The sequence below is a fragment of the Pseudonaja textilis genome, chromosome 6, assembly GCF_049901715.1.
Source record: "Pseudonaja textilis isolate UNSWEBS1 chromosome 6, rPseTex1.2, whole genome shotgun sequence".
In the NCBI taxonomy this organism is placed as follows: domain Eukaryota; kingdom Metazoa; phylum Chordata; class Lepidosauria; order Squamata; family Elapidae; genus Pseudonaja; species Pseudonaja textilis.
Window position 1 is genome coordinate 6,499,513 of NC_141995.1, and position 19,667 is coordinate 6,519,179.

Here is a 19,667-nt window from a genome sequence, read left to right on the forward strand (position 1 = left end):
TTTGGGGGGGGGGGGGGGTGGGGGGGGGGGGGGGGGGGGGGGGAGTGTTTTGGGGTGGTTCCTCAGGTGCCTTGGGAAATAACTTGACCCCATCCTCTCTGCGGCAGCCCCTCAAATATTGGAACATTACTATCCTGTCTCCCCTGGTCCTTCTCTTTACTAGACTAGCCAGGCCCAGTTCCTGTAACCGTTCTTCATATGTTTTAGTCTCCAGTCCCCTAATCATCCTGGTTGTTCTTCTCTGTACTTTTTTTAGAGTCTCAACATCTGTATTATAATGTGGTGAACAAAACTGGATGCAGTACTCTAGATGTGGTCTTACTAAGGCTTTATAGAGTGGTATTAGTACCTCCCTTGATCTTGATTGTATCCCTCTGTTAATACAACTTAGGATTGCATTAGCTTTTTTGGCGGCTGCTACACACGGCTGGCTCATATTTAGCTGGGTGCACAAGGTTCTTGCGCACCTGTCTATCAGTTACATTTCCGCTATTCTTATATCTGCTATCTGTACATCGGCTGTGAACCAGAGTGGGTTTTTCTTTCTTTACTAATGTGCCTAACATCTAAAGCGTAGTGACTTTCCAGATTTTACCAACATCTACACACACTGACTCCTGTCACTTTTCTGTTTGAGATGTATCCTGGTACACTTGTATCCCAATCATTGGAATCCCCTCAACCACGTCTCTATAATTGTAACAAGACACAAGTTATGCCTGTATATAACAGCTATCAGTTAACAATGTTTGTTGCCTAAGCTGTGAGCGTTAGTACACATGATATAGCACACACTATCAAAATCTTGATTTTTTTTCTTAACAGCAATCTGAATATTATTAACCACACAAACATCAGTATTGGAAACACCAACAGGCCTGTTAGTTTTAGGTTGCTGGGGACAGAAATGTTTTGAATCAGTTAACTCCCTGTCCCCATTGTTCAGTCTAAATGCTTCTCCAGAAAACCTCTGCCTTTAATACGAAGTAGCTCTGTCCCTTTGTCTTCTTCAGCACAGAAGCCGGTGCAGGAGCCAGCTGCCACCTTCTCAGGCAGAAATTACTTCAGGTTGCTTAACTGAGCAGCTTCTCAAAACAAGCCGCGAAGAAGCTAAGCTGCGAGATGACTAAACTACAGTGACTTCTGCTATACACTGAGGAGATTGGCAAGCCCTCAATTAACAAGCCCTAGAGTAAAGCTTTATAAGTTACTAGCTGGATACTCTTGCTTTGCTATGAAACTATGTGGGTCGGGCTTAGTTTTTGAGGAGGAAAATAAGGAGAAATAAATTCTGCCTCTGACTACCAGCATCCATCAGTATTCTTCTGGCTAGTGTCCTGTCAGTGTGTGAGAGAATTCGGGGCTGTTTGGAAACTGAAACAGTATTTGCTGCGTGAGCAAGGGAGACAGCAAGGAGCCTGGGCATGGCTTAGCTCAACTGTTCTGTACTAAAGCTGCTGGGTGCTGTGAAACTAAAACGGAAGTGGAAACTCCTCTCCTTTGCTTGTTTTTTGCATTTGGAACATATTTCTTTTCAGGTGGGGAGGGGCAGTAAAATTCCCTAGCATCAGAGCGCGTTAATAATAATATACAAAATACTAATGCTTTGATGGTCATTTCAAAAACCCCTTTGTTAGCAAGCACCTAGAAGCCAAGAGGAACATGCGTGCCCAATTTCAAGTTTGTAGGCTTTATGGTTCTGGAGATTTTGTGATGATTTGTGAGTGGTATTTCGCTTTTAAAGAGAGAGAGAGAGAGAGAGAGAGAGATGTAGAGATAGAGATAGAGAGATAGAAGAGAGAGATAGGGATAGAGATAGATAGATAGATAGATAGATAGATAGATAGATAGATAGATAGATAGATAGAATGATAGATTGATAGAAGATAGATAGATAGATAGATAGATAGATAGATAGATAGATAGATAGATAGATAGATAGATAGATAGATAGAAGATAGATAGATAGATAGATAGATGAAGATAGATAGATAGATAGATAGATAGATGAATAGATAGATAGATAGATAGATAGATAGATAGATAGATAGATAGATAGATAGATAGATAGATAGATAGATAGATAGATAGATAGATAGATAGATAGAGATAGATAGATAGATAGATAGATAGATAGATAGATAGATAGATAGATAGATAGATAGATAGATAGATAGATAGATAGATAGACAGATAGATAAACTGACATTTGGAATAAACATACTGGTAACCAGTGCAAGCCAAAAAGAAGACTCCCGCCCCACTTCCCAACCAAGGATTTTCATGACTAAAGTCCCCCTTTAAGTTCCACTTCATACCGCGGAGCAGCCTCCACGCAGTCCCTCCACTTGATCTGCCTTTCTCCAGTTGATGGCTCTTCCTTGCCCTCACCGGGCCCGCCCAAAGACTTAGCCCTGTTCACTGGCCAGGTCTGGACTTGCTCGCCAGAAGCAGAATCCGGAAGAGGCCAGAGGCGGCAATTGGGGGGAGGGAGGCGCCGCGCCAGGGGCCAGGCTTGCGGCGACCAGCTGCCCCGAAGAAGGCCCACTGGCCCTTGGAGGTCCCGCCCTGCGGCGGCTCCAGCTGCCAGGGTACCCGCGGGGGGGGGGGCGCGGGGGGCTTCCTGCCGTTACGAAGTGTCTGATTGAGGCAGGAGGCGCCAGCCGCTCCCTCGGGAGGGCCAGGACCCCGCACAGGGCCGGGCTAATGCAATCTGCGGCCGCCCCAATTCAATTAGCCTCGAATTAACCCAGCAGCAGCAAGCAAAGCAGCGAAGCAGAGAGAGAGAGAGAGAGAGCCAAGGCGCCCAGCAACACGCTTATCCGTGGGGAGGGAGGAAGGAAGGGCGAGGAGATGCCCGGGGAAGGGAAGCCGGGTGTTCTCTCGGCACTCTCTCTGCTGCAAGAGAGCCCCGAAATTGGGAGTCCCCTTGGACATGGCCGGAATGGGCCCAGAGCAAGTGAGCCGCTCCGGCGTTTCTCTTCCCCGGGCAGGCAGGGACCTGCCACCGCCCAGACAGGGGACCGAGAGGTGAGCCTAAGGCCCTGGCAGGTTTGGTGGGATAGAAGAGCCGGACCAAGGCTCGTCCTTCTTCTGTCTAAGCCTCCTCCCTCGTTCGGCCAATAAAGACATCGCTATTTACAGACCTCTCACATCCTGGACATCAACTGTTTCAACTCCTACCCTCAGAATGACGCTATAGGACACTGCACACCAGAACAATTAGACACAAGGACGTTTTTTCCCCAAACGCCATCACTCTGCTAAACAACTAACTCCCGCAACACTGTTCAACTATTTACAAAGTGTACACTACTATTACTGTTAATCTTCTCGTCACTCCTTATCATCCATCCCCTCCCCCTTGTGACTGTATGACTGTAACCTTGTTGCTTGTATCCTAATGATTTGTATTGGCTGTTTCCTAAAATGGTTTGATTGCCTATTGTACCCTGTGATTATCATTAAGCGTTGTACCTGATGATTCTTGACGAATGTATCTTTTCTTTTATGTACACTGAGAGCATTTGCACCAAGACAAATTCCTTGTGTGTCCAACCATACTTGGCCGATAAAGAATTCTATTCTATTCTATTCCTTCCAATATCTATTCTATTCTATTCTATTCTATTCTATTCTATTCTATTCTATTCTATTCTATTCTATTCTACTCTACTCTACTCTACTCTACTCTACTCTACTCTACTCTACTCTACTCTAGTCTACTGTATTCTACTCTGTTCTACTCTATTCTATTCTATTCTATTCTATTCTATTCTATTCTACTCTATTCTATTCTACTGTACTCTACTCTATTCTACCCCAGGCAGAGGAGCTGATGTGGTCTGCAGGACAGCCCGCTCCCCCCATTTGGGAGGTGGCTGGCTGCAGGTTCTCTGAAAGTCCGTCTCCCGGTTCCTCTTTCTTCCGAATGCGCGACAGGCCGGTCTGGCTGGCTTCTCGGTGAGGCCCTGCGTCCTTCGAACTCTCCTGGGCCCAAAGGAACAGTCGTCCCCGCCTCCCGATTCTTCCTCTCTGGAGCTTCTGGCAGGGCGCCTGGCGCCTTGGTCGCCGCTCGCCCTGGTCTGCAAGTCCAGGTTGCCGAATCCCGCCTCGGGCGCGTTTACTGGTTTCGGTGCAGCCGCTCTCGTCCTACTTTGTACGCAGGAAAAGGGGAGTTGGGGGAGACAGACACCCCGGGGCCGTGTCTGTTCCCGGCGCTTGGGCTTCCTGTTTGAGGTGCGTTTGTTGCTGCCCAGGCGCGGAATCCATGAAAGTTGCGCCCCCACCCCCAAGCCGGCTTTCTTTCCCAGCTGCGCCCGAGAACCATTTTCATTTCCGTGCAGTCCACGGGGTTTTCCCTCCTTTCCTGCTGCCGGGGCTGCGTTTTCACCATCCGCGAGGCTAGCTTGCCATCCTAGGATTTGTCTTGTTGAGGAAATCCAGGTGTAGGTCCAGTAAGGTTGTGCGAACCAGAGCCGGCTTCTTTGCTTTGTCTGGAAGGACGCCGAAGCGACTTTTGGTTGGGCCGGCCGGTATTGTGTGGACGCGGTCGAGCCGTCACGTCTCCGTGTGGCCTTTTAACATTTAAACGGAAGTTGCGGGGCGACGGGAGGGAAGAGTGGCTAATCTTAAACGGCCTTTTCTGGGCCTCAAGTGAATGGTTTCCTGTTGTGGGGCAGAAGCCGGTGTGCCTGGACCCTCTCTTCCTCCACAGGCCGTTCTCTTGACCGGAAAGGGCCGTTACTTATTTTATTCTATTTATTTGGTTTAGTTTGTCAAGCATATATGAGAAAAAATGTATAAGTATGGACATAACACATAAACCTATAAGTAGATACTGGTATAAGTAGATACCTAATACATGAGTAGAATAAATGGGAACAGTAGGAGAGGGAGGATAGGCACGCTGGTGCGCTTATGCACGCCCCCTTACAGGCCTCTGAGGAATGGAGTGAGGTCCATTGGGGATCTTCTTCTTCCTCTTTTTCCTCCTCCTCCTCCTCCTCCTTCTTCTTCTTCCTCCTCTTCCTCCTCCTCCTCCTCCTCCTCCTCCTCCTCCTCCTCCTCCTCCTCCTCCTCCTCCTCCTCCTCCTCCTCCTCCTCCTCCTCCTCCCTCTCTTCTTCTTCTTCTTCTTCTTCTTCTTCTTCTTCTTCTTCTTCTTCTTCTTCTTCTCTTCCTCCTCCTCCTCCTCCTCCTCCTCCTCCTCCTCCTCCTCCTCCTTCGTCCTCTTCTTCATCCTCTTCCTCCTCCCCCTCCCTCTCCCTCTGCTCCTCCTCCTCCTCTTCCTCTTCCTCCTCTTCCTTCCCTATTATCATTGTCATTCCAAACAGAAGAAAAAGTCAAGATGTGGAACCAGGAAAAGCCAGCACAGGGGCTGGTGCGTTCTGTAACAACAGGTCGTGAGTTCCAGGCATTGACCACTCTGTTGTCATATTTTCTGCAATCGAGAAAATGCAGAACAGGCTCCGCACATTTTTTTTAATGGGTACTTTTGGAACCCCGCGCCCCAGCCGTAGGCGAGCTCTCCCCTCGGCGGCCGACCCCGGCGAAGAAAGCCGTCGCTCCCTGCCGCTTGGTTCCACGTGCTGAGGAACTAGGCGACCTCTTGAACTGTCCCGAGTGCTTCCAAGCCTGGGACCCGAATCCCCCGGAAGGAACCTTCTCAGCCTTCTCTCCTGGGGTGGAGCGAAAGTTCCAGACCGAAAAGTGCTGGCATTTTCTGGTTCCACACCTTGACTTTTCCTTCTGTTTGGAATGACGATGGTAATAGGGAAGAAGGAAGAGGAGGAGGAGGAGGAGGAGGAGGAGGAAGGAAGGAAGGAAGGAACAAGGAAGAAGAAGGAGAAGATCTCCCATGGACCTCACCCCATTCCTAAGAAGTCTGTAAGGGGGCGTCCATAAGCGCGCCAGCATGCCTATCCTCCCTCTCCTACTGTTCCCATTTATTCGTACTCGTTTATGATGTATATACTTAAACCTGTTTATACTTATATGTTTATATGTTATGTTCATACTTAGACTTGTTTTCTCTTACATGCTTGACAAACTTAAGCAAACAAATCAATAATATAAATAAATTCCCGCCTCCCGAGCACAAGAGAAGCCTTTCCCAGAGGCGGCTCTTCCATATCCTCAAACAGAAGGAGAGCGCTGCGTTTTTTGGAGCAGAGGCCTCCGCTGGGGCAGCTTCTCTGGGCGGTTGTTCGGGAAATAGCAGCCTGGAAGATTTACTATCCACCCCCCCCCCCCCCACCCCGCCGCCCAAATTTCAAACCCACGGTAGCTTCTCCATTTGCCTGGGACTGCGGTTTTTGTACTCCCAGAGGACAGCACAAAGGACTCCGTCATCCTGTGAGCAGGTGCTTAGGGAAGTGTTTTGTACCATCACCACCCCCGCCCGACCCCCTCCTGCCCCACACCTCGCTGGCGGCCGCCGATCCCCACTTCGTCCGAGGGATTTTGGGGGAGCCCTTTTAAAGCCCCTCTTTTGCACTGCGGTTTGATGTCCGGTAAGGAGGGAGGTGGTGGGGAGGCCGAGAACGCCCTGTTGGTTAGCGTCGCCGCTCTCCTTTTGAACGAAGCAAAGTGGAAGAAAAATTGCGGGGCACCCGCCCCACGAGGCGGTTGTCCCCCCACAAAAATACCCCGAGACCCCTCCGCCTTCCAATCCACGAGGAAAACCGAGGCGCGAATAAGAACCTGTAGCAAGAAGATGGCCGCGCTGTTTCTGAAACGAGATTTCAGTTTGGATTTAAATTGTCTTTCCTAAAGTAAGGCAACAAATACAACCTATCGATTTCAGTGATGACTATTGGCACCAAATATAAAATAATAAGGACATAAAGATTCAAAAAAAAAAAAAAAAACCTTACAAGAAAAAGCAATGCTCCACGATTGATTTCAGGGTGTGGAGGAAAAGAGCCACTTCCGGAAGTAACTTTGAAAAACCCCTCCAAGCAAGCTGAATCTTAGACTAAAATAAATGTGCTTCGAAATGCTCACACTCTGCATTGAATTGACATACACACGAATTCAAGCTGGAAAGTGACTTGGCCTGGCTTGCTGTTGATAGCAGATGAGGAAAAGTTACACACCCTACAAACGCCGGATATAGAAGACCAGCAGCTCCTCCTATCATATCTAACAGTCGGGTAAAAAAAATGAAGGAAAGAAGCTTAAATAAAATTAATCTTTAAGGGGGGGGGATGTTTCAAAATTCAAAAGTTTTTGTAATGTGCTGAAATATTTCCGCGACTTTCACACTCTGTCTTTCAAGAGCCCGACTGTGGATATGGATCGGCCATTTAGGTCAGTTGCCCTTGTCACCCCAGTTCACTTGCACCCAGAAACTGCAGAAAAAACAATAACTACCAACTTGTCTTCCATTGAGGACCTGAATACTGCACGAGTTAAAAAGAGGGCTGTGAAAATATCTACAGACCCCTCACATCCCGGACATAAACTGTTTCAACTCCTTCCCTCAAAACGACGCTATAGAGCACTTCACAACCAGAACACAACTAGACACAAGGACAGTTTCCCTCCCGAAACCATCACTCTGCTAAACAAATAATTCCCTCAACACTGTCCAACTATTTACTAAGTCTGAATTACTATTAATTCCTCTCTTCCTTCCTAGTACCTATCTCTTCCCACTTATGACTATAACCATGTTGCTTGTATCTTTACAATTTATATTGTTTTATTTGTTCCCTAGTATGATTTGATTGCTTATTAGTAACCTATGATTATCACTAAGTATTGTATCTTATGATTCTTGATTAATATATTTTATTTTTTCTTTGTGTACATTGAGAGCTTATGCACCAAAGAAAAATTCCTTGTGTGTCCAATCACATTTGGCTAATAAACAATTCCATTCCATTCCATTCCATTCTGTTCTGTTCTATTCTATTCTCTATTCCATTGCATTCCATTCTATTCTATTCTTTATTCCATTCTTTTCCATTCTATTCTATTCTATTCTATTCTATTCTATTCTATTCTATTCTATTCTATTCTATTCTATTCTATTCTATTCTGTTCCGTTCCGTTCCGTTCCATTCCATTCTATTCTATTCTTTATTCCATTCCATTCCATTCCATTCCATTCCATTCCATTCCATTCCATTCTATTCTTTATTCCATTCCATTCCATTCCATTCCATTCCATTCCATTCCATTCCATTCCATTCTATTCTATTCTATTCTTTATTCCATTCCATTCTTATTCTATTCTATTCTTTATTCCATTCCATTCCAAGATCTACTCTACTCTACTCTACTCTACTCTACTCTACTCTACTCTACTCTACCCTATTCTATTCTAAAAGGGCAATTGCAAATTGCCCTGGATAAGGACACAACTTGGCTTCTGTGGGATACCACAGCTTTGAATCAGCGTTCTGACAGGCAGTGTCCTGCTGGCATTTGGCCCCACAGCAGCCTTCTGTAGAGGCAGCAGCACCAGCCAAACTGGTGCAGGAGCATCAGGTGGCAGAGAGAGAAGAGGCTACCGGGGCGGGGGGGGGGCACTGCCCTCTCTAGCCTCCGCCAGGTCCTCAACGGCAGAGAGCCAGGCCTTTGGCTAGTCAGCTGGTCCCTTGCAAAGCCATTTGCTGACCTGAGGCTCAGCATGCTCTGAGTCATAAGGGAGGCAGAGAGGCTGCTCCTGGAAACAGACCCTGCCCGTGGAGAAGGAAGGAGACTTTCAACAGGAGCTGGGGATGGACTGGGAACCAGTCAGTTGACTTCCTAATCTCAGCTTCTCCAGCTGGGACTGCGTGTTGTCTTTTCCTTTGGTGCTCTGGCCTGACCTGGATCTTGCTCAGCTGGTGAGGAAGAAGACTGTGTGGGGTGGGGTGGGGTGAGACTGGCTGGAGGAGAACAAACCCTGAGCCCTGGTTGTGCCGGGTTAAAGTCCTAACTCAGAGGTCTCCAAACTTGGCAACTTTAAAACATGTGGACTTCAATTCCCAGAATTCTCCAGCCAGCACAACCCTCTTTTTCTCTCTGTTCTTGTCCCTTCGTGTGCGAATCTTTGAGAGCTCTATGAGGCTAAATCCATTTCGTTGCATATATATGTACAATGTCAATAAAGGTTATTATTAATTCCCAGAGGGAAAGTTTTCCTGGGCGCCCATCCGCACCCCAAATTGCCCCGGGTTCGCTCTAGAAAGGATGTGTGTGTGTGTGTGTGCAGCTGTTACTGTTGCAATTATATTCGAATTATTTGCGGGTAATCTACAGTTAGATTCACCGTCTAAGACTGGTGCGAACCTAGTCATTCAAATCCCAGCCAAGGACCTAAACTGCCCCCCGAGAACATAGGGCCCCTAATCCCAAACAGGGCGGTTTACTCTTTGTAAAATATTAGTCTTGCAAAATGATTTTGATAATTTCACTATTTCCAAAGAGCACGGAAATCCTTTAATGAGGGCTCAGAGGGCTTCCAGTCAAGATGAGTAAAACAACAGCTTTCTTTTTTTTTGTTATCGTTTTTCATGATTACTGGAAGTAATACTAAGTTAAGTCTTTTTACGCCCTATTGTAAACTGTTTCAACATTTGACATACATGAGAAAGTCGGAACCTACTGGCTGTGGCCGCTTGCTTCGAAGTGCCTGTGCCGGTTCTCAGTCATCCAGGTTACGGCTGTCCCAAATCCAAAAGAGAACTGGACTTTGCTTCCCCCCCCCCCCCTACCCGAAGACGTTTCGCTTCTCACCCAAGAAGCTTCTTCCGTTCTGATCCCGCTTTCCTTGGGGCCGCTCCGGGACGCCCAACGATTCGAGAGCTCCTTTCTGTAGGGGTTTGAAGACAGGGGTTTTCTAAGACGGGCAGCTCATCCGATCGAGAAGACTTCGGGATGCTCTTTGTTTCGGGGTCTTTCGTGTCACACCTTGCGCCGTTTCATCGCTGCTCTTCGGATCCTATTTTTTATTATTATTATTATTCTGAGGGGAAGAAGAAAATAAAAAGACAGTTTCGGATGTTGAACAGGTCAGGAAGTTCACAGCCGATTCGGACCCGCCCGGCAGCCACTCGCTGGTCCTTTGGGATTGTTTTTATTTTTTAAATGAATTATTTTATTTTATTTTTATTTTTGCAAGGAAAAGACACTTCCGGGCTGCTGAAAACGAAGGCGGGATCCGGCCAATGCAAAGAGCTTGCTGGATAGACAGGTGGCCGGGTATCCCGCCCTTGTTCCACGCTCACGCTCCGCCGAGGTTTCGCGGATTCTAGCCGCGGATTGTGTTTCTCTCTCCGCCCACGAAGCGGTCGAGAGGACCGCGAGGGCTCCTCCTGGACATTTCCGCTCAATGGAAGAGGAAGGACGCCTCAGCCTGGAAGGGGAACCGGTCTCATGAAGGGCGGAGGTGGGGGCCGATGTGCTTCCTCCTGCGCCGTCACTATTTCATCGACAACAGAGAGGGCGAATCGTGTAGGGTCTCCTACTTGGGGGCGAGGGGGGTTGGGCTAGATGACCTACAAGGCCCCTTCCAACTCTTAATCTGTAAATAAATAATCTGGCTCGTCCCGGGTTGAGAGAAAAGGAGGGAAGCTTCCTCTAACGCCCGGCCTTCACCAGGGCTTTAGAACCAGGCTCTGCACCGGGCCTTTTAAGCGTGCGCCCCCGGAGCAACAGGGAGCCAAGGCAGCCACCGCCAGGACTCGCGACTGCGGGACTTGGGCGCAGATGAGCGGGTGAGGAAAGTCCGTGCCTTCGCTCCTTCTTCCCGGAGCTGGGGAACCTTTTCATGGCCGGGTGAAGTGGTGGGTGGTGGGAGGCGTTCCGGGCTGCGGCTGGTTGAAACAGCTGGTCAGAAATGGTGTAGTGGGGAAAAGGGTCTTCAAACTTGACAGCTTTTAAGACTTGTGGACTTCAACTCCCAGAATTCCCGAGCTAACGTGTCTGGAGGAGGAATTCTGGGAGCTGAAGTCCACCAGTCTTAAAAGCTGTCAAGTTTGAAAGACCCCTGAAATGCCATTTCTTTGTCAAAGGGCACAAGAAAGATCCAGCAAAAGTTACGGCAGGTTTAAAAACTTGAACAGAGGAAACGTTTTCAAGTCCCACTCAAACTGGGGCCAACAATGGGAAGATGCAGATTAAGCCAGAGAATAGGATCTTTGAAAGTCTCTCGCATAAAAGGAGAAGTGTGTGTGTGTGGGGGGAATCCTTGCCCCTCCCTGCTAATCCACACTGGCTTTTAAAGCTTGTTGCTTCAAAGGAGAATGAGGCACAGAGAGCTTGGCGTTTCACATTCACTCCTGGGTTCGATATATCTTTATCACAAAATTCAAATTACTTTTGCTTCACTCTATTTCTTCCAGGAATCAAGGCTAACATCTTCCTACTATTCTGCCTGTCCTGTACAAATACTGTACAAAGGCAGGTAGATCAACTCCGCAAAGCATCCATACGAAGTCTTTTTGATTGGTTCATCAGGCATCCTGTCAACTCACATATATGACGAAGTTCTCCTTAAGGTCCAATCCTTTGCATATCTGAATTGTGGTGTAGGAAGATAAGGTCTCAACCCCATGAGGACTGAAGCAGCTGCATGGTAATGGGTTCAGGCAAGAGTGAGGGAGCCTCCCCCAACCCAACAAGGGTCAATTTAGTGATCAGTCAGGATTACAGATATGTGACCACAGGACATGGACTACATTTCCCAGGGTACCTTAACTACATTTCCCATGAGGCCTTCCCTTAAGGGGACAACTCACAAATCCTAACTAACTATCCCAAATCCCATTAACTCTAAACTGTCTGGACAGCACACCTGGTGTAGGGTCTTCCTGCTTAGGCGGAGGGTTGGACTAGATGACCTACAAGGTCCTTTCCAACTTTGATTATCTGTAAATTTGGCCTGCTGGCCTCTCTTTCTTGAAAAAGAAAAGCGACCATTAGACACACCTCTGTGACAAGAGAGCTGCTAATCCCGGGCGCTGGAAGCAGAGAATGGCTTCGCAGGCACAAAGAACCGGCCAGGCTGGAGAGTAGCGCCTGTAGTTTTCCCAGCCCCCGTCCGAAGCCAAGGGGGGCTACCCTGATAAAAGAAAGGGGAGCGTCTTGCTGTCGGGATGGAGCTTTTGGGTCTGCAGCGAGCAAACTGTGGCCTTGGGAGCGGCTGAGAAAACGAGAGACTCATCTTCGCCTTTCCTAATCGGGAGCGCGCACAGGGGTGGAGAAACCCGAGGTCCGGGCGGTTTCCCCTTGGATGTGACACGCGACCCGGCCCCACCCACCCCTGGCCGTGGCCTGTCAATCACTGCCAGCGGCCACCAATCAGAGGGCCGAAGCCAGCGAATTTTGGCAGGCGGCGATGGCTTCTCGGAGAAAAACCGCCTTGCAGCTCAGGGTGCCCCCGGCGATCTCCGGGAGCAGCCCGTGCCTCCGGGTTGGTCCGGGTGGCGGCTTGCTCCGACGGCTCCCCACTCCTGCAGGGCCCCCTCCGCCCCGACCGACCGCCGCGCGATGTTGCCTTCCCAATACGTCGGGTGGCCTTGGTCCTGGCGTGGCGCCCGGGAAGCGGCGCGCCGGAGCGCGGCACAGGGTTGCCGGAGGAGGGCTGCCTAGCAGAGCCGCGCCAGCTGCCGAGGCAGCCCCAGCATGGAAGCCCTGGGGGGGCTGGAGCGGGAGACGGCGGGGTCCGCCCCGTCCCAGGCCCCCGAGCCCATTCGCTTCGGCATCGATCAGATTCTGGGTTGCCCTCCGCCGCAGAGCTGCGCGGGCGAAACGGGGCCCCTCGAGGGCCACGGCGGGGCAGCCGAGATGGTCCCCCAAAGCGGCGGCTACGAGGCGGACTACGGCCCGGCCTGCTCCCTCGGAGCGTACGCTCTCCCGGAGGCCTCGCCCGGCAACAGCGGCGTGATCCGAGTCCCCGCGCACCGCCCGATGCCCTCGGTGCGCCTCCATCCTCGGCCCGCGGGAGCCAGCCTCGCCTTCCCTTGGATGGAGCCCAGCAGGCGACTGACCAAGGAGCGGATGGCAGGTGAGCTGGAGCCCCCTCCAACTTCGGCCAAAGCCGCGGGGCGGCTCGGAGGTGGCTTCGACCTTACAGAAACGCTCGGCGAAATATGGGGCGCGGGTCCTAGCAGCTTTGGGGAGGAAGACGCAGGAACGACCCCCCCTCGCTTCGAACCCCGGCCCGGAGGATTTCCTGAGCGCAAAGGCTCGCCTTCGTTGGCCGCGGAGGGGCCCTGGAGGGGAGATGGCCACTAGACCAAGCCTTTTCATACAGCGCAGGGGTCCCCAAACTTGGCGACTTTGAGACTTGTGGACTTCAACTCCCAGAATTCTTCAGCCAGTAGATTAATTCCCCCTGGGAAGTCATAATAACCTTTATTGTCCTATCGTATGTATGTGTGTGTGTATGTGTGTGTGTGTGTATGTATGTATGTAAGTACCACATACATTGGACAGACCAGCCACACACATTGGACAAACCAACAGGAGAATAAATGCACACATCCTAGAACACAAGAATGCAGTCAGAAAAGAAGAAAATTCTTCCTCCCTTTTCCAGCACCTTAACGCCACAGGACATGAAATTAATTTTGAGGGAACCAAATTAATCTCCAATACCGAACACTTCAACAAGAGAATAATCAGGGAAGCCATCGAAATAGAGAAACACCCCCATAACATGAATAAACTGGACAATACCTCCCGCCTACCAGACATCTGGAAACTAGCCCTTATCAACAAACAAGTCCCGGCCACGAAAAACAACACATGACACCACCACCATTCTCCCTCACCAGACTCAAACCCAAACCCACCCCATAGACGAAAGGCAACCACCGTCCAGAAATAAGACCACGGCTGCATCACCAGCTGCCACACCCCCTGACCCCCAAACCAAGCAAACGGACACACGCCATGAAGGCCTCAAACTCGGAGCCAAACCAAAACCCAGAACGTCACATCACAGCCACCTGCTCAGGATATCACATCACGGAACTCAGGAGGTTACACCAACAAAACCTCAGGATGTTGCAACACAGCCAATGGCCCAGGAGATAACAACACAAGACCCAGGATGTCAGAACAATAAAACTCAGAAGGTCATCACACACCCCTTGACCCAGGTCATTACAACCCAGGAGATTACAGCACAAGACTCAGGATGTCAAAACAATAGAACTCAGAAGGTGATCACACAGCCCATGACCCAGGTTCTTACAACACAGGAGGCTGATAGACACACATCCAGTATACACATGTACTGCCACACATGTTCTTATGAAAAAGCCAGCCATCTGCAAACATCAACTCCATCAACCAATCAAGAAATGACAACACAGCCAACCTCCCCACCAGTATATATGGGGAGACGGCAGCTCCGATCACGCTTTGTTCCCACAAGCAGGAAGCCAAAGCACCAGCCTGAAGATGGCGAGTGGGATCTCATCGAAACATTGCCAACATGCTCTCAATCTTACATGGGAAAAGACCTGAACTTGCCAAGACCTGCATGTGTACCTACACACACACACACACACACACACACACACACACACAGAGAGAGAGAGAAATGGATTAGCCTCGGTTTCCTTCATGCAACTTGCAAAGATTCACACATGAAGGGGCAAGAACGGAGAGGCTGCTTTCAGTAGCAGCGATCAAGGCCACAGCCCTGATGCACAGGAGAGAATTAGCCGCCCCCGCCCAAAGAACCGGGTAGCTATGCTGGCTGGAGAGTTGAAGTCCACGAGTCTTAAAGTTGGCAAGTTTGGAGGCCTCTGATACAGAGAACCAGGAATCCCACCCCACTCTGAAGTTGCCCTAGAAAGAAACCAGTTTGAGGCGGGGGTGGGAAGAGGGGACCTGGTCATCAGGGAGCGACCCCCGAAGGAAGCTGCTTTTGAGACTTGGGAAGAACAGGACAGAGAGTCAGAGTTGGAAGGGACCTTGTAGGTCATCTAGTCCAGCCCCACCCCACCCCTCCCCGCCCAAGCAGGAGACCCTACACCATTTCTGACAAATGGCAGTCCAGCCTCTCCTCTTAAAGTCTCAAGTGATCCGTTTCATTTCATTTTATTCTTTATTTTCCATTTGCAAACGGGCATGGTGAATCCGAAGCCCGAGAAAGGAGGAGCTGGACCTCCAACTAGTTTTTGCTTAGCGGACTTGCATGGTGGTGGTGGTGGTGGGGGCGCTGGTCTCCTGGCTGCGACAGAAAAGTAGGGTTCATGGACACCCCTGCCTAAAGAGCCTCAAGCGCCACCAATCTAGGGAGCGAAGCGGCAAGTCGCGCAGCTGAACCGCTGGATCGAGCGCAAGGCCAGCCGCCGAGATCGCTCTGACCGGCCCCTTCGGTAGGGAGACAACCCACCCGTCTCTCGTTCTCGTGGGAGTGTGTGGGGGGAAGGAACATGGTTGGGGGGCGTCCTGTGGAGGATCCGGGAAGCTTGAGGTCTCGGTAGCAACCGACGGTCTGCTTCGGCGCTCCCGAATCTCAGGATCTCCGCTTTCTTGGTCTGCCCGTAGCCGCGTTGCCGCCCTTCTCCGTGACCAGGCGGGTCGGCCACCCGTATCAGAATCGCACGCCGCCCAAGCGCAAGAAGCCGCGCACGTCCTTCTCCCGAGCGCAGATCTGCGAATTGGAGAAGCGGTTCCATCGGCAGAAATATTTGGCGTCCGCAGAGCGAACCGCCCTGGCCAAAGCGCTTAAGATGACCGACGGCCAGGTCAAGACGTGGTTCCAGAACCGTCGCACAAAGTGGAGGTACCGGGGCGAGGGAAGGGGGTGCGCGGAAGGAACCGGGGGTGGGTGGGCTGGGCTGCTTAGAGCGATTCTCTTCCGGCGACCCTGCCAGGAGTTTGGAAAGGAAGCGCCAATGCTCCCTCCTCCTCCTCCTCCTCCTCCCCTCCTCCTCCTCCTCCTCCTCCTCCTCCTCCTCCTCCTCCTCCTCCTCCTCCTCCTCCTCCTCCTCCTCTTCTTCTTCTTCTTCTTCTTCTTCTTCTTCTTCTTCTTCTTCTTCTTCTTCTTCTTCTTCTTCTTCTTCTTCTTCTTCTATTTCTTCTTCTTCCTCTCCTCCTCCTCCTCCTCCTCCCTCTTTCTCTCCTTCCTCCTCCTCCTCCTCTTCTTCTCCTCCTCCCCTCCTCCCCTTCTCCTCCTCCTTCCCTTCCTCTTCTTCCTTTCCTCCTCCTCCTCCTCTTCTTCTTCTTTTCCTCCTCCTCCTCCTCCTCCTCCTCCTCCTCCTCCTCCTCCTCCTCCTCCTCCTCCTCCTCCTCCTCCTCTTCTTCCTCCTCCTCCTCCTCCTCCTCCTCCTTCTCTTCTTTAAATATTATTATTAAACATTTTCCCTCAATTTTCATTCTTTGCAACAAATTCGGTATAGATATACATTCATTTTACATACATTACACACACAGCTCCACTATAATACATATCATGTATATTTTGTTATTATCATACTACTATAATATTTCATATTCTCCCTTCTGTTCATGCTCAGTGTTCCCTTCCCCTTACCGGTTCCAAAAGAGCCAATCCCTGCGTCGGCTCATCGGTGCTTTCAGGCACTGACCGCAGTCCCGGTCTCTCCAACAGGCGACAGACGACGGAGGACCGCGAGGCGGAGCGCCAGCAGGCCAGCCGGTTAATGCTGCACCTCCAGCCCGATGCCTTCCCGAAGAGCCTGGGGCAGCCGCTGCAGCAGGACCCTCTCTGTTTGCACAACGCCTCGCTCTTCGCCCTGCAGAACCTGCAGCCCTGGGCCGAGAACCACGAGGTGACTTCAGTCTCAGGAGCCGCCACCCTGGTGTGAGCAGAACCATGCACAGAGGTGGGTGGGGGTGGTTGCTCCTTCACGGGCTGGCAGCAGCAGAGGTGTCCTGCAACATCCCTCGGAGCCGAATGGATTCATCAGGGTGTCTCTTGAGCCCTCCGCCCGGACTGCAGGTGGCCAGGTTACGGGACGGCTGGCCTGGCCTTGGGTGCTTGCAGACCTCACCCGTAGGAAACGTGGGGCTTGGAGGCTGCATGTCCCTCCCCACGGAACGGATAGTCCAGGAAGTGGGAACCCAACGCAAAGCAGGTGGCGAAGGGACGGTCGCCTGGTATTCCTCTTTGGATTGGCGCTAGCTTGCCAAAGGACTGCGCGGGAGGCAAAGGCGAGCTCCGGCCCACCACCGCCGTGGAGTTGGTTGAAACCCTATCCCTCCTGCAGTCGGCCGCCAACCCCTTTGCTCGCACTTGCTTTCCTGCTGCTCGGCTAGATTCGGCTAGATTCAGCCTAGGGGGCCGTGGGGCTCCATGGCAGCGAATATTGCAGAGGATGAGGGGCTTGTGCTGTAGACCAGGGGTCTCCAACCTTGGCAACTTTAAGTCTGCCCATAAAGTGCATGCAATGAATGCAAACATTGATTGGTTCATCAGGTATCCTCATAACTCACGTTTGTGATGAAGTTCTTCTTTAATGACCAATCCTTTGTATATCTGCCTTGTAGGTAAAAGATGGTTATCTCCTAATCTATCTCGTAGCAATAGAAAGAAGCTGCCATGAATTTGTGAATTCAGGCAAGAATGAGGAAAACCTCCCCCACTCCCTCGAGGGTCAATTTAGTGACCAATCAGGATTACAGATGTGGTCACGTGATATGGACTACATTCCCAGGATGCCTTAACTACATTTACCATGATGCATTCCCTTAAGGGGGACCGCTCCCAATTGCTACCTAACTATCCAATTCCCATACACTGGCTGGACAGCACACCATCACTGCTGCTTTATTTATTAAGCCACACCAGTATGGTTTGCTGGTCTCTCAGGATGGGCAGGATCATTTGGCCTTCCTTTTCAAGATGTTGTCATTCAAGGTTAGTTTTTCCCGTGGTGTAAAGATATTTTGTTGGTTGTTTCACCCAAAAGAAGAAGAAGAAAAAGAGGTTAGGGTTGAGAATTGCTCCTCCGTTGCTGCTTCCAGCTGATTGGCCAGGAGGATGAGATCTTGGAGCACCGCCTCGTTCATTCATGCCACTCTCCTCTGGTTGACTTGTGGCAGAAGAACAGGAGCGCAGGGAGCTGGTGGTGCCCTTCCGGGCAGTCCCACCATACTGTGCAGAGACAGGCCTGCCCTTCTAGGATGCTCAGGCACCATTTTCAACCAGGAGACTGTTGTGGAGTCAGCCTGTGTACTGGATCACTGGGTTCCCCCCTCTACCACAACCACAGACCCCAAACAAGAGAAAAGCCAAGATTTTTACAGAATCCGGAAGGACTACAAAGTGGGAAATCCTAGACTGGCTGACTAGTCTGGGGAAACTGGACAGGTCCTGGCCAGGGACCTGAGTGAGGTCTGTGGTTGGGCAAAGTGGGGGGGGGGGGCTTGGGAGGGCAGCCGAGCTGGGAAGCCCCCTGTGAAAAAATGTTGAGGTCATCAGCTGATGGAAGAGGGAAGGTTGGGGCTTCTGTGGGCTGCTCTCTCTCTCTCTCTCTCTCTCTCTCTCTCTCTCTCTAGCTCAGTTTGGCTCTGATAGGATTAAGCCCAGAGGGGTGGCCTGGCCTTGAACCCAGGGTGGGATTCAAATTTTATAACAGTTCTGTGGGCGTGGCTAGGTGGGCATGTGACTGGATGGGCGTGGCTTTTTTGGGGGCAGCACCCCCTTCCTGTTTTTTTGGACCTTCTGGGCCTCAGGGAAGCCTCTGGGGGGGGGGGCTTTCTGCTCCCAGGAAGCTTCCCTGGGGCCCAGAAAGGCAAAAAAAATCCCAACCCTCAGGGAAGCCTCCTGGGCGAAGCAGTAAGTAAGTGAAGGGAATCCCAGAACAGCTGATCATAGGAGCAGCTGATCATCGGGAGGGGAAAAACCTTTAAAGAGTGACTGGGCGGGGAAGAATGCAGCCGGCGATGTCGGGCCTGCATGCAACGTTGCCCATGCATGATAAGGATTGACTGGGAGGGGAGGGGCAGGTGCAGAGAGGTGGGGCCAGCCAGGGCCATGATTCACCAGTTCTCTGAACAGTGCAGAATTTTAACAACCGGTTCTAAAGAACCGGTCTGAACCAGTAGAATCCCACCCCTGCTTGAATCTGTTGGGGGCAGTTTGTTAGGTTTTTCTCCACCGCAAAGGGCAGAGTGGAAAACAGCGGGGGGGGGTTGGGGTCAATACAAGTCCCCCTTTTCATCAGGAGTTGAGAAGGATTAGCTCCCCCTGTTCCTTGTGGTTCTGGCGTGCCTTGCAGGGTCTGGTGTAAATGTTTGTGCCTGCTGGAAAGGACTGTCCCAGCCAGTCTATGGGAATTAGATAGTTACTTAGGAATTATGAGCTGTCCCCTTAAGGGAATGCATCATGATAAATGTAGTTAAAGGTATCCTGGGAAATGTAGTTCATATCATGTGACCACATCTGTAATCCCGATTGGTCACTAATTGGACCCTTGATGGGTTGGGGGAGTTTTCCTCACTTTTGCCTGAACTCTCTAACTCATGGCAACTGCTTTCTGTCGCTACAAGATGGGTTAGGAGATAACCATCTTTTACTACAAGGCAGATATGCAAAGGATTGGTCATTAAAGAAGAACTTCATCACAAATGTGAGTTATAAGGATACTTGATGAATCAATAAATGAACTTTGTTATGGACGTCTTGTTGAGTTTATCTATCTGCATCTGCACAGCTTAAAAATCCACTACTGTGTAGAAGACAGAA

At 50.5% G+C, this 19,667-nt stretch overlaps 1 protein-coding gene across 1 annotated transcript; it reads left to right on the plus strand.

Moving 5' to 3' along the window:
* Positions 1-2,853: 2,853 nt before the first annotated feature.
* TLX2 (T cell leukemia homeobox 2) lies at positions 2,854-16,785 on the plus strand. The gene is made up of 6 exons (XM_087936732.1): positions 2,854-3,030; positions 3,943-4,239; positions 5,067-5,098; positions 12,673-13,001; positions 15,503-15,740; positions 16,569-16,785. The coding sequence occupies exons 1-6, from the start codon at positions 2,854-2,856 to the stop codon at positions 16,783-16,785; spliced, it is 1,290 nt and encodes a 429-aa protein (XP_087792858.1).
* Positions 16,786-19,667: the final 2,882 nt, after the last annotated feature.

Bases quoted from the DNA above. Each gene is read 5' to 3' on its own strand.
- TLX2 (XM_087936732.1), top strand. From the start codon at position 2,854: ATGCCCGGGGAAGGGAAGCCGGGTGTTCTCTCGGCACTCTCTCTGCTG. The intron at 4,240-5,066 runs GTGCGTTTGTTG...CCTCCTCCTCCT, and splicing joins GCTTGGGCTTCCTGTTTGAG to CCTCCTCCTCCTCCTCCTCC. The intron at 13,002-15,502 runs GTGAGCTGGAGC...GTCTGCCCGTAG, and splicing joins GACCAAGGAGCGGATGGCAG to CCGCGTTGCCGCCCTTCTCC.